The 16,151-nt window shown below is 35.0% G+C and overlaps 1 protein-coding gene across 2 annotated transcripts; it reads left to right on the top strand.

Annotated features, from left to right (window-relative positions):
• The first annotated feature begins 3,599 nt into the window (after positions 1 to 3,599).
• LOC123551700 (uncharacterized) lies at positions 3,600 to 14,087 on the top strand. 2 transcript variants are annotated; one of them, XM_045340809.2, is made up of 7 exons: positions 3,614 to 3,739; positions 3,907 to 4,018; positions 5,033 to 5,093; positions 11,666 to 11,710; positions 12,246 to 12,331; positions 12,659 to 12,727; positions 13,804 to 14,087. In XM_045340809.2, the coding sequence occupies exons 3-7, from the start codon at positions 5,048 to 5,050 to the stop codon at positions 13,897 to 13,899; spliced, it is 342 nt and encodes a 113-aa protein (XP_045196744.2). In that variant the 5' UTR covers positions 3,614 to 3,739; positions 3,907 to 4,018; positions 5,033 to 5,047; the 3' UTR covers positions 13,900 to 14,087. The 2 variants fall into 2 exon arrangements, with proteins under 2 accessions (XP_045196743.2, XP_045196744.2); XM_045340808.2 differs by lacking the exon at positions 3,907 to 4,018 and having other exon boundaries at positions 3,600 to 3,739.
• The last annotated feature ends 2,064 nt before the right edge of the window (positions 14,088 to 16,151 follow it).

Raw genomic sequence — 16,151 nt, 5'->3', positions numbered from 1 at the left:
CTAAAACTGTGCCTTATCGTACTTGGTCCTTTTATTGATTAATTTAACGTATTTTTTAAACTTGAAGTGGTATTCATTTTTAAAGAGTTACTAACATTAATAAAGTATGTGAAATGCCACATTGGTATCTATCCAGTGTGCTGATATTTATCACAATTTTAAAAATGTTAATGAATAGGTTTCCTTTAACATACCTCGTTAGAATATATTATATATATTTATATGATAAATTGTCAGCAGGTCTTTGTGGCAGTCTACAGACCGCCTTAGCTTCAGTACGGAACTGTAAGATCATAGGTGTCTCTATTTTGGCATTTAAGATTTTTAATAATTATCATTAACGTATTCTATTTTTGCAAGACAACCTCTAAACTATGGATCAGTTAGTTTATGAAAGATAAATTATTTTTTATAATTGTGCAACTAAAAAGAGGTATTTTATGTATTAATTAAATTAGGATAACTTTGGGGTTTTGAATAAATTATATTTAAAGAACAATGTAGCTTATGTTTTACATACTAAACAAAATCTACTATACGATCAGCTAATGAAGATATAACGGATCATTGTTCGTCCGTCAGTACTCTGTCACATTTAACTGAATATAGTAATGGGCACGTTATTGTATAATCACCCCTTGGATAGGGTGCCTGCTTTTTAATCCTGTGATATGCAGGCTCCATAACCTCAGATCCCCTTTCTAAATTCCAGTTTGTTTAGTTCTGCCCATTGGTTTCTCGTTTGGGGCAAACCCATTACTTTATCTGGGGACCAAAAGCCGCTCTTCATGGAATTACACGCCACAACACGTGTATCATCGAAGGTTCCATGTTCACCGCCGTTTGAATACATCTGCGGATGTCTCTAAATTGCTTTTTGTACTTTTAGCATGTGTAAATGTTGAGTTCTGCTCAACCCGGGGCCAGAGGGCGTGGGCGGTAGAATGCATTTCCACTACCGTCCATAAACAGGCTCAATCAAACCGAGCCTGCAACATTTTCGTTTTTGTCGTGTTGTGCGACATGTGAAGATTCTTTTTTTTCTATTTTAATACCTAGGAAATGGAAGAAATTAAAGCTATTTTGATGCAAACAAACATGGCATGAATGTATTTTTTATTCACAAAGAAAGATGGAAAATCATATAATATCATATAAATAGAGTCTTTTATTGTATTTGTTTGGAATGTTTGTATTTGTTTACTCATCTTTGAAGGTTCTATTTACAATAATTTAGCATAAATGCTTGGAATACTGCAACTTTAATTCGCGCAGGTTCAGGTTCAGTGCCGCATAAAAGAGTACATTTTTTCAATGGCTGACCGCTGTACTTACGTTCTGTAACATTTTATCATATTTTATCTCGGATTTTCTTAACAGCAGTTAGAATGTTATAACCTTGATTCAGTTAGATAAAATGAGGAATCTTGTAACAAAACTTCAATAAATCAACCAAATCAGGTAGTATATTTTACTTTCTTTTTACAGTCAGTTGGTAGACAATTTTACCAAAATAAATGACTCCACCTGAAATATCCTGAAAAAAACAGAGTCACGTAACTAATATGTGTAGGAATCCCCTTTAGTTTTAGCTTAGCGTTAACCAACATCTTTGTTTTTGTCTTACGATACTGAAGCAATTAACCGTCCACATTAACTGCTAGAAATAATAATTAAACATAAAAAAATTGCGTTAAATTGCATGGACAATTTAATATTCAACATGTACTGTTTAAATTTAGATTGTTAAATATATACAGTCCTTTCTGGCATATTTCCTGTAATTCACAAAGGCTGGTATGAGTAGAAATTATAATCACAATTGCACGGATACCAAGGTGATTACTACATGTGTGTGAGGTGACATCAGTTGAATACATAACGAGGCGAGTACAACCGGTATGTGTGGCGACCTCAGTTGAACAGATTATAAGAATCGTATATGACTGTTCTGTGTCAGACAGGGTCGGCCCAAACCCGACAGATAGACAGACGAGAATTGTCTACAAAAATGTAGTTAGAAGTTTTGTCTCTAATAAATGTAAGCCAAGAGAGAAACTGTGTTATCTGAGTTCTTAAACTACGTAACTGTCAAATCATAGAGAAACATAACTCATTAGAGGTCACATCTTCCACATGATAATGCTTTGTCTGTATGAAATCTTAGTTAAGTTTAAAACTTGTTAACACTCTAGATACCACATCTTCATCTTCAATAAACTTTGTCAGAATGTTTCTCTGTATGAAATCTAGTCTAGTTTGAAACTGGATTATCTAAAGTCAAGAACAATGTGACAAGGTCAAATTATATAAAGCATTATCAACATTCAAGAGGCCACATTTACTACATGATCTTCATAAGACTTGGTCATAAATTTTGGCAAGTCTATTTAAAATCTAGCATGAATTTATAGCTGTCATTTGGGTACTAAACTAGACCACTAGGTCAAACTATTGGGAAAAAAACTTGGTTAATAATCTACTTGACTTGCATAAAACTTGGTTGAAATAGAATGTTTTTTTTTTTAATAATATCTATGAAAAAATTGATACTAGGTTATCTAGGGTAAGAGCTAGGTCAGAAGAGCAGAACATGGTTTTTAGGGCACTCTTGTTTGTATGTTACATTTCATATTCACCGTATTCTATTCAAATTTACTCGAAAGGTCAGTACCGAACGGAGCATATTAGCGAGGTCATAGTACTTAAAAATAAAAGTCCAGACACAACACACCTTTAAATACATGTGCATTCATATTTTGTTCCAGTTGTGTAGTTTCAATGTTGGTGAATCATAATGTCGAGCTGTTTCTGTTTTGATTTAAGCAGAGTTGTTGGATTTTCAATCGCTTGAGCACGTGTTCAAGGGAAGCTACTATCATACAGGTATAACATACAGGGTGCGCTTGAATGGAGCTCTTTTCATGCGCATGCGGAAGTGATTATCAATTGGAGCGCACGCCAAAAATACACATGTCCGCACGCATTTAGTGTATAATATGTATAATATACTTACTAAAGGTTAGGGTTAGTATCACCATGGATACAAATGATATGCATTTAAGATACTTTTCGTTCAAATTGCTTGGATCCGGTATATACCGGAGTCTGTAATTTATAGGCGGTCCAGGTCTCCATCAACTTACACTATGAGGTTTTAATGCAGTAATTCGGTCCAAAATGTGCTTCCGTGGTGTAGTCGAAAGAACTCCCTAATAAATAGATCCTAATTTTTCCATTTTTTCGCGCATTTGCGCGTAAATCGGGGGCCAAATGGGCATTATTTCACTCGTGGAATGAATTTTACATAAAATAGGACACGTTTCGTGCTAATACTCGCATGTTTTCGAGTTGTTTACTTGAAAACGAAAGTAGGGTGTTTATTCTGCGGACCGCTTTCTGAAATGCGGCAATATGAGGGTACCTGACTTCAGTTGACTTGCATTTCACTGCATACTATTCAACACCCCTTTTTCTTTTCGTTTTCTTGAAGCAAATGTATGGATATCTTGTGGAAAATAGGTCTACGATGGAGTGAAAATCTAGAAACTGTAACAAAATTGGTCTGAAGTAGCTGAATTTTATATGAAACAAAGAACAATTTCTTTTATTGGTATATAGCCCATAAATTAAACCCGGTAGTAAAATACTTGTTCAAATATTTGATACTTACTACGTTCAGACATAAATCACTGTGTCACAAATTAACGCTGGCTTTTTGCTAAAACATTGATTTCAGGTATGTTTTTGTTTTACTTACACTTGTTTCTACGTTAATAGCATGTGTTATTGGTAAGTCTCATATATAAAGCTTGGTATAATTTTTTCTAGTTGTATAATGGGAATGTTTCTTCGATAACTATATTTAACACTAGAGACCATGAACAGTCTTACATTTCGTTTCAGTAAGATTGATCCAACAGTTGAAGATCGTTCAAAACGTATGTGAATTCATCTATATTGACCGAACGGTTCTTTGGTATTCCACTTTTCTCCATCAATCTTACTTTTTGTTTCGGTAAGATTAATGATAATATTCTAATTTGTGTATATTCATGAAATATGGTTCGAAAAAAAAGTTTCTACGTTAGAGTTGTAATAAAATACATGTATGTGTCAGACTCATCATTGAGTTGTAAATAAATAAATTATGTATATGAAATACATTGATTGATAACTGACCAATTTAGGATAAATCTAGATTTAATCTAAAGTACCTACCAGTACGGCTGTATCTATATCATAGACTGCATGTATTCAGACATACGCCATAAAATCGAAATGTTTGTGTCGATATATCTTCGGAAGTTTTCTCTTCTTGGTTTTGCTGCTTGTTCTACAAATACTTTAATACAACGAAGAGGTTTTCGAGGCTGAATGGTTAAGGTCACAGACTTTGAATCACTTGCCATTCATTGATATGATTTTGAAACTTCGAATAGAGTATAGAATTATTCGTGTGAAAATCTGATAGAAAGCTTATGGACGAACGGTGGTTCAATTAAATGCCCGCTCGTCCATGCCTGACACAATGCCTTGAAGGACACATCAGGTATCCACCAAAAGAATCTAGAAATCTCGCTCTATGATCTAAATTTTGTTATAAGTCCAAATATGCTACAAAGTTTGAACGTCCTGGGTAAAGGTACTTGCAAGTTATTTGTTAGAAACCGCTTTCAAGGGTTCGCCCATATGACCTACTGACGTTTGACCTACTGACCCTTAAACTATAGGGTTTATCTACTGTATAAGCCCAATGATGCTACCAAGTTTGAAGATCCTGGGTCAAGTAGTTCTTAAGTACTTGGGCGGAAACCGTTTTCAATGTAAAGGCCCCTGTGTTCTTGACTTATGCTCTACTGACCTACTCTATATGCTCAATCATGCTTCCAAGTTTGAAGTCCTGGGTCAAGTGTGTGTGTGTGTGTTTCTTGGTGTTTTTTGTGTTTTTCTTGGTGTTTTTTGTTGTTGTTTTTTTTTGGACTTGATATCAATATTTTTTAATAATCTCACATAATTTACTTTGTTTCAGCTGGTTAACTGCAAGATGAAACTTTTACTAGCTGCTATTGTTTCCCTCTTCTTATTGCATAGTAAGTATAATAACAATATTTGAGCCCATAGGTCTTACTTGTGTCACTGCATATGTTACGTAAGAAATTATTTATGGTCAAATTTATTTGACTTTAAGGTCTTTTCGTTTGAATGGTACACAAAATTTGATTCTTACCGGTACCATTGCATTTGCCATCCCCTGTTTTAGGGTTTATAGTCCCCCCTTAACTCACTATCCGTCAGACAAAGGATTCTGTGATAACTGAAACAATACTTAAAAAACAGATATTGTGATGACATTTACGGACTGTTAAATATTTTTTCCACGAAACGTTGTCCATGGATATTTTCTTGCAATATAGGAAAAATGTATATACTTTTTTATCCTACCGCTATGCATTTATAAGGCCGATATCAGCCTGCAGTGTAAACTTAAGCTTTATACAATCAATGCAGCTTGTACTGTCAATGCAAATGACGGACTACTTTTTCAAGCAAATGTGCTATAGGGAGAATGTAAACTGGGCCAAGTGTGCGGATCTCAAACATTTTATTATTTTACGAGGAAAGCAACGGAAAAAAATCAAAGCGCTGAAAGCACAGACACGTTGAAACCTTTCGATGTGCGGTCTGAAGAAATACATGTTGTTCTGGTAAAAAGTGTGTATTTAGCCTTCAATTTCACAGGAGCTGGTATTAAAGACAGGAAGGTAGTTATCCGACGGATATGCTACCGTGGTCTACTCGAATGTAGTCGATATAAATATAATAAATCTATAGTGTAATTTTCCCGACTAGTAAAGGCCATTTTTCATGTCAAATATCAACTTTATTAATGTTGGATTGTAAAGAAGAATGTCTGCTGATGTTTTTAAGCTTCGTTATATACTTCGAAAAGTAAGTCGAAGCTCTTTGGTAAAATGAAAGTAAAAGTATAAATTTCCTGATGTCTAGAATATTAGCGTTTCCATCATGTGTATCATTCACATGACCATGGCTTCACTCCCATAAGTAGTCATGTGCATCGCCTCAGATCGTTAGGTTTAACATGCAATAAAAAGGTACAATAATCCCCGCAATCGATCAAGAATCTGAGCAGACGATTTAATCATAAAAGTCCGCTAAATCCTGACACAGTTACGATTTACAGGGAATGATAACTTTTAAATGATAAAAGGGTCTAGTTATTATGACATATTGAATCAATAATGTAACAAATTATACGTGCAGATGTAGCAGTATTGCATGCATAACGTATTAGTTGAGTATAGTCAGATTTGTTTGTTTTTGATTTAACACCGTTTTTCAACAGTATTTCAGTCATGTAACGGCGGGCAGTTTACTTAACCAGTGTTCCTGGATTCTGTACCAGTACAAACCTGTTCTCCGCAAGTAACTGCCGACTTCCCCACATGAATCAGAGGTGGAGGACTAATGATTTCAGACACAATGTCGTTTATCAAATATTCACGGAGAACATACTCCCCGCCCAAGGATCGAGCTCACGACCCCGCGATCCGTAGACCAACGCTCTACCTACTGAGCTAAGCGGGCGGTTATAGAGTATAGTCAGAGAAGAAATATTGCCATATTTACTACAGCTATATTTTCGTAAAAAAGGAAATCTTAAAACAAAAAATTTGACTCAATTTTACACTAATCGTCCTAAAAATTTATATTGAAAAAGAATAATAAGAATCCGTCATTATAAAAGCTGTACAATAATAGGAGAACTTTAGGAATAAAGGTAAGTAATTCAAAAAGCTAATCTATTTTTAGATGAAAAAACCAACAGTTTCTTATACACCAAACTCGTACGCAGTGATCTCCCTTGCCACTTGAAGCACTGCGTAGAAGTCGGGACAGGTAGGAAGAATCGCATGTATAATTGCATATACAAGTACAGATGATGATTCAGATCATTAATACTGTAATTCCGGTATTATTCGCGGTGTTTTAATTTTCGCTATTTTTCGCGAAATGGGTGCATCGCGAATTCATAAATCCGCGTAGATTTTCTTCCATAACATACAGACATATCCGAAAGAAAATGTCGAATATGGTCAATTTCAGCAATGAATACTAGCCGCCTGTACACGATGTTTATTAAAAGAACTTTAATTTATTTCAATATGTTATGAATAAGTATGATAACAATCTTGAGCTGTCCGTAAGACAGCCAAGCTCGACTTTTCGAAATATTGTTCCAGAAGCAGGAAAATATTACCCAGAAAGGTTAAATGTCAAAAGAGTTTTAAGTTCGAAAGGGGACATAATTTGACCAAAATGCATATCAGAGTTATGGGAATTGCTGCTATCAATAGTTTTATAACCCCGAAGGCACATGTGATGTTTCAATTAAATAGCTGCATTAGTTTTGAAGATAGTAACTTGAATGTAAAACTTTAACCAGAATTTTCTAAGTCCAGAAGGGGGCATAATTTGCTCAGAATACATGTCAGAGTTATGGGACTTGACCCAGTGAGGTTGGTAATTGATCTAGAAAAAGAAAAAAATAAGTTTCAAATCGATATGCCTTTTAGTAATAGCTGTATGTACTTGCACGCAAAACTTTAACCAGAATTTTCTAAGTCCAAAAGGGGGCATAATTTGGCCAAAATGAAGGTCAGAGTTATGGGACTTAGTGCTATCAACTAGTTTTATAACCCCGGAAACACATGTGAAGTTTCAATTCAATATCTGCATTAGTTTGGAGATAGTAACTTGCATGTAAAACTTTAACCAGAATTTTCTAACTCCAAAAGGGGGCATAATTTGCTTAAAATAAATGTCAGAGTTATGGAACTTGACCCTGTGATGTTGGTAACTTAACCAATGTATGACGCCGACGCCGACGCCGACGCCGACGCCAGGGTGAGTAGAATAGCTAAACTATTCTTCGAATAGTCGAGCTAAAAATCATCGAAATTACATTTCATGTAGAATATACTGCTTAAAGACAGAATTAACGCTAAGGTCTAGAGGTTGGAATTACATGCAGCTGGCAGTACATATATAACAAAATATCCTGGTCTAAGCACTGGAAATTTCTGAGATGCTCTTGAGCGTCTCCCACCTAACCAAGAGGCCTGTACTGGTTCTTCCCAGGAAAGACGGATTCGCGTGTATCGGTGCTATACACCAGGCACGTTAAAGAACCAGACTGTCTATTCGCAAAGAGCTAGGCTAAGTTAGCTGGACGGCTTGTATCTAAAAGGATTTCTCTCTATCTGTTCTGGGGGGCTTTATCTCACTCTGCCCCTCTGGTCAGATCGCTCTGTATCTGTACTAGTAGAGGATGAATTTCGCGCCCTGTGTGGCTGCGTTTGCTATATGTAAAGCGCCTTTAATCATGAAAAGGGCGCTACATAAATCTGGTATAATAATAATAACAATAATAATAATAATAATAATAATAACTTTGTTTTAACAGGTTACGGAGAGCATCTCCTTGATGCACTTTATATTTGTCAAACAAACAGAGCGCGTGATTGTTTACACATATTGTTTAGATAACAATAGGGATTGTTAAGATAACAGTGTGGATTAGCAACAATGTGCCACGCCATTGTATTATAAACTTTGTACAATTATTTATGAAATGACTAACAAACTTTGAACATTTTATCAGCTATTAAATGTAATAAGAATAATCGCCCGTAAATTAAATAAAGGATTAAAAGGCTCTTTCTCTCTCAATTTCAGTCGAACAAAAGCAATTTGTCGATAGCCATTACGGACCATGCATTTAACGAGTCTTTGGCGTGCATAAATTCGTTACGGTACGGAATAATGGACATCAATGTAATCACGACTTCTGGAATTAGAATTTCACTAATATAAGATAAGAACCTTCGCGAATTAAATATCTGACCCTCCCCTCGCGAATTCATAAATCCGCGAAATAATTCAGGGTGCGGGAATTTAAAGTGATTTACAGTATTGTTTTATTGCTGACTAGTGCAATCTGTAATATTATGACTAAATTAGAGAAATCTTTATAATACGTTTTCGAACTATATTTTTATCGCTAAATTTTCATGCGCTTTGGTCAAAACATGTTTTAAAGGAATACACCATCACGTTTCAAATTAGCCATGATGGGTCCACATACCTAAAACATATTTTCTCATGCGAATTGACGCTTTCTTCAACCTTATTGTATTTACCTACTTAAGTATGTATGGAAATATCAACGGACTGTAGAACAATTCATATCAATATAAATATCTGTCGATTAGCCTGAAAAACGGGTAAAAGCCTTACGGCGGATTAATCTGCCTTTCAGTGAAAACTGTCAGTACGATATTCTTGTAGGCTATGAAATACGGTAATTATAAGTCTCAACCGCTTCACTGTTTCAACCTAAAAATAAATCAAAGCATTGAGAGGACTGATGTGGGCAACGGTTAACAGCTTCTGGTAATGGGCATGAACAGTTAGCTTAAGTTTGGTGATTCTAGTTAAACTACTTTTGATCAATAAGCGTTTTCAACCTTTCTTTAACCAAATCAAGGGGTAAAACTCTGCTTTTACTCTGTCAAAGGGGATAAAATAATATATGAGCTAAGCTTATGTGCTTACTGAAAATTTTGTGATGTCTGGTTAATTTTGCTCAAAATCTTTTTTGAATTATAAGCATTTTTTTAACAAATCAATGGGAAACACTCTGCTTTTACTGGAATAAGGGGAATAACAGTAAATGTGAGCAAAGGTCATGGACTAATTGATAATTATGTGATATTGGAAATTATAGTTATAACAAAAGCTTATAGAACACTTGCATGAGCAACTGACAAGGAACAGAAATTATTTGGCCAATACCCACTGGACATTTAATGTATTGACCTTAAATCAGAACCATTGTTTTCCAGTTATCATCCGGAAACTGATTCGTCTACAGACCGACCAACATCCATCATTAAACAGTAATATTTACAATATATACCTCCTCCTTCGAAGGAGGGCAATTGATTTTCAAATTAGAAGATGCCCATGCCTCCCTTGTCCCCCAGTGCATAGTCGTATAGGCAAGAAGTCAATAGAGGATAGGAGCGAAAAACAAAGAGACACTAATGGTTGGCTGCAGTAGAGGTCATCTACTTGGCCTGTCCAATCATCCTATGAAGTTACAAAATTCTAGGTCAAATGGTTATCAAGTAAACCGTTTCCATGTTCAGGCCCCTGTGACCTTGATCTTTGATCGAGTGTGTCCAAAATCAAGAGGAGTCATCTATTCTGCATGTCCAATCATCCTATGACGTTTCAACATTCTGGGTCAAGTGATTCTCAAGTTATTGACCCAGAAAGAGTTGTTCCATCTTTATGCCTCTGTGACCTTTCTCTTAAGCCAAGTGACCCCATGTTCAGGCCCCTGTGACATTGACAGGTGATGTTTTTATTATCATTTTTTCAAATGAGATCTCATCTAGGTAAAAGCAGGCTATGAATATATCATACATAAATTACATAGATAAAAGACACTTCAGGATAGTTCTTAAACTAAAAGCAACCATAAAAGAATATTTACAATGAAATTAAATGTTTCATTCAATTTTAAAACAACCAACACAGCTAGTACTGTCTCCAATATCAGCAAACATCATGATATTCGGGTTGCCTGCAGTCATTTTTCAGCTGTAGATTAATATATGTGCCTCATAATCATGACAATATGTATGTTTTAGTGTTGTTTTTATATATATATTTTCTTGTTCTTTGGGATCATGGAGTCCATTCAACATATGTGTAATAGAGTTCCGCTTAAGCCGGTGCTAGGAGTCGTAAGAGGTGTTGCACAGTTTATTACCGCTCATGAACTCAGCCAAACCGAGTTCTTCTTGGTTGCATTCTATGCTTCCAAAGGATGTTTTCCGAATTTTATTATTAAAAATGCAAATATTAAAAATTGAATTTTTTCTAACTTAGTTTGAATTGCCTCAAATGATTTCGTTGCAGTCTTCCGAATAAACCTTTCTCCAACTTGGTGGATAAACGTAAGTTAAGAAAGACAGTAACCTAATATTCACTCTGTTTGTCTGTCATTCGTCCGCCCGTGCTCTCTGTCACATTTGATTCAATACAACTATCTGTACGTTAATATCTAGGAAAACGAATATGTTTGTTGTTTTTTTTGTTTTTTGGGTTTAACGCCATTTTTCAACAGTATTTCAGTCATGTAACGGCGGGCAGTTAACCTAACCAGTGTTCCTGGATTCTGTACCAGTACAAACCTATTCTACGCAAGTAACTGCCAACTTCCCCACATGAATGATCAGAGGTGGAGGACTAATGATTTCAGACACAATGTCGTTTATCAAATAGCCACGGAGAACATCAGCCCTGCCCGAGGATCGAACTCGCGACCCCGCGATCCGTAGACCAACGCTCTTACCTACTGAGCTAAGCGGGCGGGCTAGGAAAACGAATATGTCAGATGCAAACTTGTTGACTAGCGACTAAAAAACGACTCAATAACGCGTTGATTCCCATACGAACAATAATTTAATGTTTAAACATTCATTATTTGTTTGAAGCAAATTCAAACCCTACTCGATATGATTAAGTGTTTATTATGTTTTATATTGATGCTTCGTCTTGTAATTTTCAGCTTTGGGCATTCCATTATCCTCAAACACAAGATATATGACTATAGGTATGTATATGTTATTTAAGTTAATTTGAACATGTACAATTTATAATCCTGAGGTCATCTCACAGACACGAAGTGGGTATTTATGACGTTTGTGTTTTCGTTTCCGTTTTCATTTGGGCCAGTAGTCCATTTTCCCATCTGTCCGTCTGTCACAAAATCGTGTCCACTCCGTATCTTTTCAGCCTTTAGCATACATTAAGATAACACGGCATGATTTATTTTGCAATAAGATCCTTTCATTCGTCATGTCAAGATTCAAAATGTATTTCTTGTCTGCTCTGTATTGTGCAGTGTAATTTTGTTCGTGTCGGTAGATCATTGTTGCAAGGTTAGCTAAAATCAAAGAATTTTTTGTATTTGTTTAAACATTTCTTACAATATTTTAGCATAACTGTTTGGAATACTATGACTCTAAATTCACACAGGGTGTGAATGTCGCAAACACTAACTCTTTTTTTTTCAATATTTGACCGCTGTACTGTAGTTTTCACTTTAGTTTTGTAACATTTTACCATATTTTCTATCGGATTTTCAGATCAACAGTTGGAATGTTATAACTGCGGTTCAGTTGGGTGGAATGTGGAGTCTTGTAACAAAACTTCAATATGTCCTCCAAATAACGTAATGCATTTTTTCTCTTTTTTTCTCTCTCTCTCTTTTTTACATCCGGTTTGTAAAATTTGTAGACTACACTATTTTTCAAAATTAAAATGACTTCACCTGAAATATTCTGAAAGAACAGTGACGAATATTGGAGTAGGAATATTAGCTTCAGTTTTAGATTGGCGCTACTGACTGGCAACATCTTTGCTCTTGTCTAATGTTACTGTATCAACTAATACTAAAAGATTATATTGTGTTAAATTGCAAGGACGATTTTATCTTCAATTTTTACTACCTATTAAGATTTAGATTGTTACATTTCTATGTACGAATATGTTCTTCCAGGCATGTTTCCTGTCATTCAGTACTACAGGTATGAGTGGAAATTATAATCTTAGTTGCATAGATAACAAGGTGAGTACTACAGGTATGAGTGGAAATTATAATCACAGTTGCATAGATAACAAGGTGAGTACTACAGGTATGAGTGGAAATTATAATCTCAGTTGCATAGATAACAAGTTGAGTACTACAGGTATGAGTGGAAATTATAATCTCAGTTGCATAGATAACAAGTTGAGTACTACAGGTATGAGTGGAAATTATAATCTTAGTTGCATAGATAACAAGGTGAGTACTACAGGTATGAGTGGAAATTATACCGTCAGTCGTATTGGTAAGAAAATTATTAATACGTGGTCAGTACTACAGGTATGTGTAGAAATCACAAATGCATAGAAAACGAGGTGAGTACTTCATGTATATATGGCGACCTAGTAGAGAAGATGAATATTGAGGTTCTTTAGGCATGAGTGAAAATTACACCCTTTGATGCGTAGACAACAGAATGAGAACTACACGTTTAATGAAAGGTACAACCTCTGTTGCATGAATAACAAAGTTGGAGCTACAGGTACGAGTGGAAGTTACATCATCAGTTTGATAGATAAAAGCTGTTGAAGTCTTGTTTACTTGTTTATTAAACAGGCAAAACCCATATTATTAGCTAAAATGAAATCACGCAATATAAATAATGATAACAGCTTACATAGGTTTAAAACAATATGGAAGGTTATTGAACAAATTCCGTTGCTTTTTTATTGTTTCTATATTACACTGACATAAGTTGTGAATGTATCATTGTTGCGAAGACAGGCATTATCAGCATTTGAGCCGTGCCATGGGAAAACCAACATAGTGGGTTTGCGACCAACATGGATCCAGACCAGCCTGCGCATCCGCGCAGTCTGGTCAGGATCCATGCTGTTCGCTATTAGTTTCTCTAATTACATTAGGTTTGAAAGCGAACAGCATGGATCCTGACCAGACTGCGCGGATGCGCAGGCTGGTCTGGATCCATGCTGGTCGCAAACCCACTATGTTGGTTTTCTCATGGCACGGCTCATTTATAAATTGGTCGTTCTGAATAATAAGGGGAAACAGATATGACTGGCTCTTTCTTCTGATGTATATATTTTAATTTCTTGCAGCTGTGCCGAGACCCTTCAAGAAAGGAGAAAGTATCCGTTCCGTTTTACCGTTTCCAGTGCTGTTACACCAACCGATGCAACAAACACTGGGTATAAAGATAGGAGTGAGAGACATGCATTTCAGTCAAAGATGTGCCTTATTAACCTTTACAGTGCTACAAACATTTATTAACTTTGACTAACATTGACATTTTTGTTTTCTTCATTATGTTATATATCCTATTCTGAATGAGTTAGTAGTTATGTAGCAAAAATTCAAATTGAGAAATGAATATTATCTTGAATACTGTTGTAAATATTGTTATCATGTCTCCCCGTATATACTGAATAGTGTGTCTGCTTGTTTGTCTGACCGTCAGTCATAGAAAGTTTGTCCAGTGAAATAGAATAGTAGAATTTCAACTAGACACCGTAGTGCCAATGCTAGTTTGCATATTGTCAGCAATTCCCTTGAATGATCTTTAATGGAATAATAGCCCCTAAAATGGCATTAATGGAGGAAATTTACATGCTTGTTTGTGGTAAAACAAAACCGTGCCATATGATACTAGTACATTTGACTCACAACATTCTATAGCCTGAAGAAACTTTATCTAAAAAAGCTTTAAGGGGTCGTCTTGAAGTCTTTAACGTCATATAATGATTGACTGTAGTCAGTAAATTACTCATCGTTTTGAGGTAACAGGTCAAGGACACTGATTTTGAGACTAAAAGTTGCTTAATTACCATTTGGACTACAGCTGTCAAACTTTATAGGATGTTTGCTTGACTCAGTAATTGTTCCTATTGCTTTATGTGTCAGTGGGTCAAATGTCATGTCATAGTGACCGGTGTGAAGTGGTGTGTTTATTAAAGGAGATTTATCTTTAAGACTTTAACTACTGATGTAACTCAGATTTTCAATAGAAATTCTGATTCATTTTTACTGATTTAGGATTTAATGTTATAGACTTCATACTGTCTTTTCAGAAAGCAGTCTTATTTTTTTGATGCAATAAAACATGCCACATGTTACATTACCAGTGACGAGACACTTAGTCAAGGCACTTTTCCTAAGATCACATCTTCAAGGTCAAGGCCATAAGTCCTTATTTTTGTTCTTGATCATATCTTTGCGTTTTTCAGTTTTTGTATACTAAACACAGCTGTTACCATTCGTGGCATATATTGAAGGTGAAACTGTCAAGGTCACTATGTTATGTATGCTGATACTTGTACTTGAGTATAGGAATTTTGTACTAAAACAAACATGATAAAATGCAATTTTGTCAAGAAGTACTAATCATTTTTGAAAATCGTACCAGACTTGCAGGCCCAAATAACTAAGAAACTATCACAACATTTTAAGTAAATGCGAATCAAAGGAAATCTAAGCACAAGTTTTAAAATTTATATTTTTACCATGTCCTTTCCACAAAGATTTAAACAGAAAGTCAAATATCTCAATCATCAAATCAGAAAACTAAATCTCTTCTTACGTTTCTTGTTTTGCAAAATCTCATTAAGATTAAAATATTTCTAAACAGTCAGTATTTCTAAACCCCAAGCAAAGATTTATAAATTGGTAAAGAATTATAAAACACAAAATAAAACTTTCAATATTATTTATTCTAGGGTGCCTCAAGTAAACGGATTTAATGAGACAGAATTCTAACTCCAACATTGAAAAATTCAGGTCGAATCCTGTAGGTCTGTTTTGAATTTTGTTCACTTCATTCAAAAATAACCTTGGGGCAGAAGTAAAACTTACCTAAATTTCTTCCACAACATGTAATCTAAAGAGTGAAGGCAAAATAGAGAACTTTTACCGCATGTAACTAAGTATTGTCAAAGAGGTCTTACTCTACCCCTTCCGTTTCAGAGGTAAATTCACGTTGAACAGAAGGAATTACTCATCAAATGAAATTTCTCCACTTTTGTACGATGAATCAATCAAAGTCTTGAAAGAAGTAAAAACTTATTAGGAAAAAAGGAAAATAAGGGTAAGGGAAAAAATTTGGTCCTAGTGGGGCTTGAACCTATGCTCCCCTAAAAATTGAAGTCAAAGTAGGTTTATGGTAGGAATTGAATACTCTTTAAGAAGAAGGTACTTTATTATGGGACAAATCAATATTTAAATTTGTCGTTGAGTATGTTAATGGTGACCATAGATTATAAATTACTGTTAGAAAAGGTTTCTTCTTAAAAATGCTGAAAATCGTTTCATGTTTCTTGAAACATTTACTGTAAAGTACATAGGCATTTTATTACTTCATGAATATGCAACTTTGAATTCGTATTGTCAGAAATATTTTACCATTTTGAAGATTGTTTAAGGTATAAAACTTGAGCGGCAATTGAAAGATAAT

This window comes from Mercenaria mercenaria, chromosome 4, assembly GCF_021730395.1.
Source record: "Mercenaria mercenaria strain notata chromosome 4, MADL_Memer_1, whole genome shotgun sequence".
Classification (NCBI taxonomy): Eukaryota; Metazoa; Mollusca; class Bivalvia; order Venerida; family Veneridae; genus Mercenaria; species Mercenaria mercenaria.
Note: the sequence above shows the minus strand (reverse complement) of the source record. Positions and strands in the feature narration are given on the sequence as shown.

Excerpts from the sequence above, each read along its gene's own strand:
- LOC123551700 (XM_045340808.2), top strand. The coding sequence starts at position 5,048 with ATGAAACTTTTACTAGCTGCTATTGTTTCCCTCTTCTTATTGCATA. Across the intron at positions 11,711-12,245 it reads CACAAGATATATGACTATAG|ATCAACAGTTGGAATGTTAT; the intron begins GTATGTATATGT and ends TCGGATTTTCAG. Across the intron at positions 12,332-12,658 it reads CAATATGTCCTCCAAATAAC|GCATGTTTCCTGTCATTCAG; the intron begins GTAATGCATTTT and ends ATGTTCTTCCAG.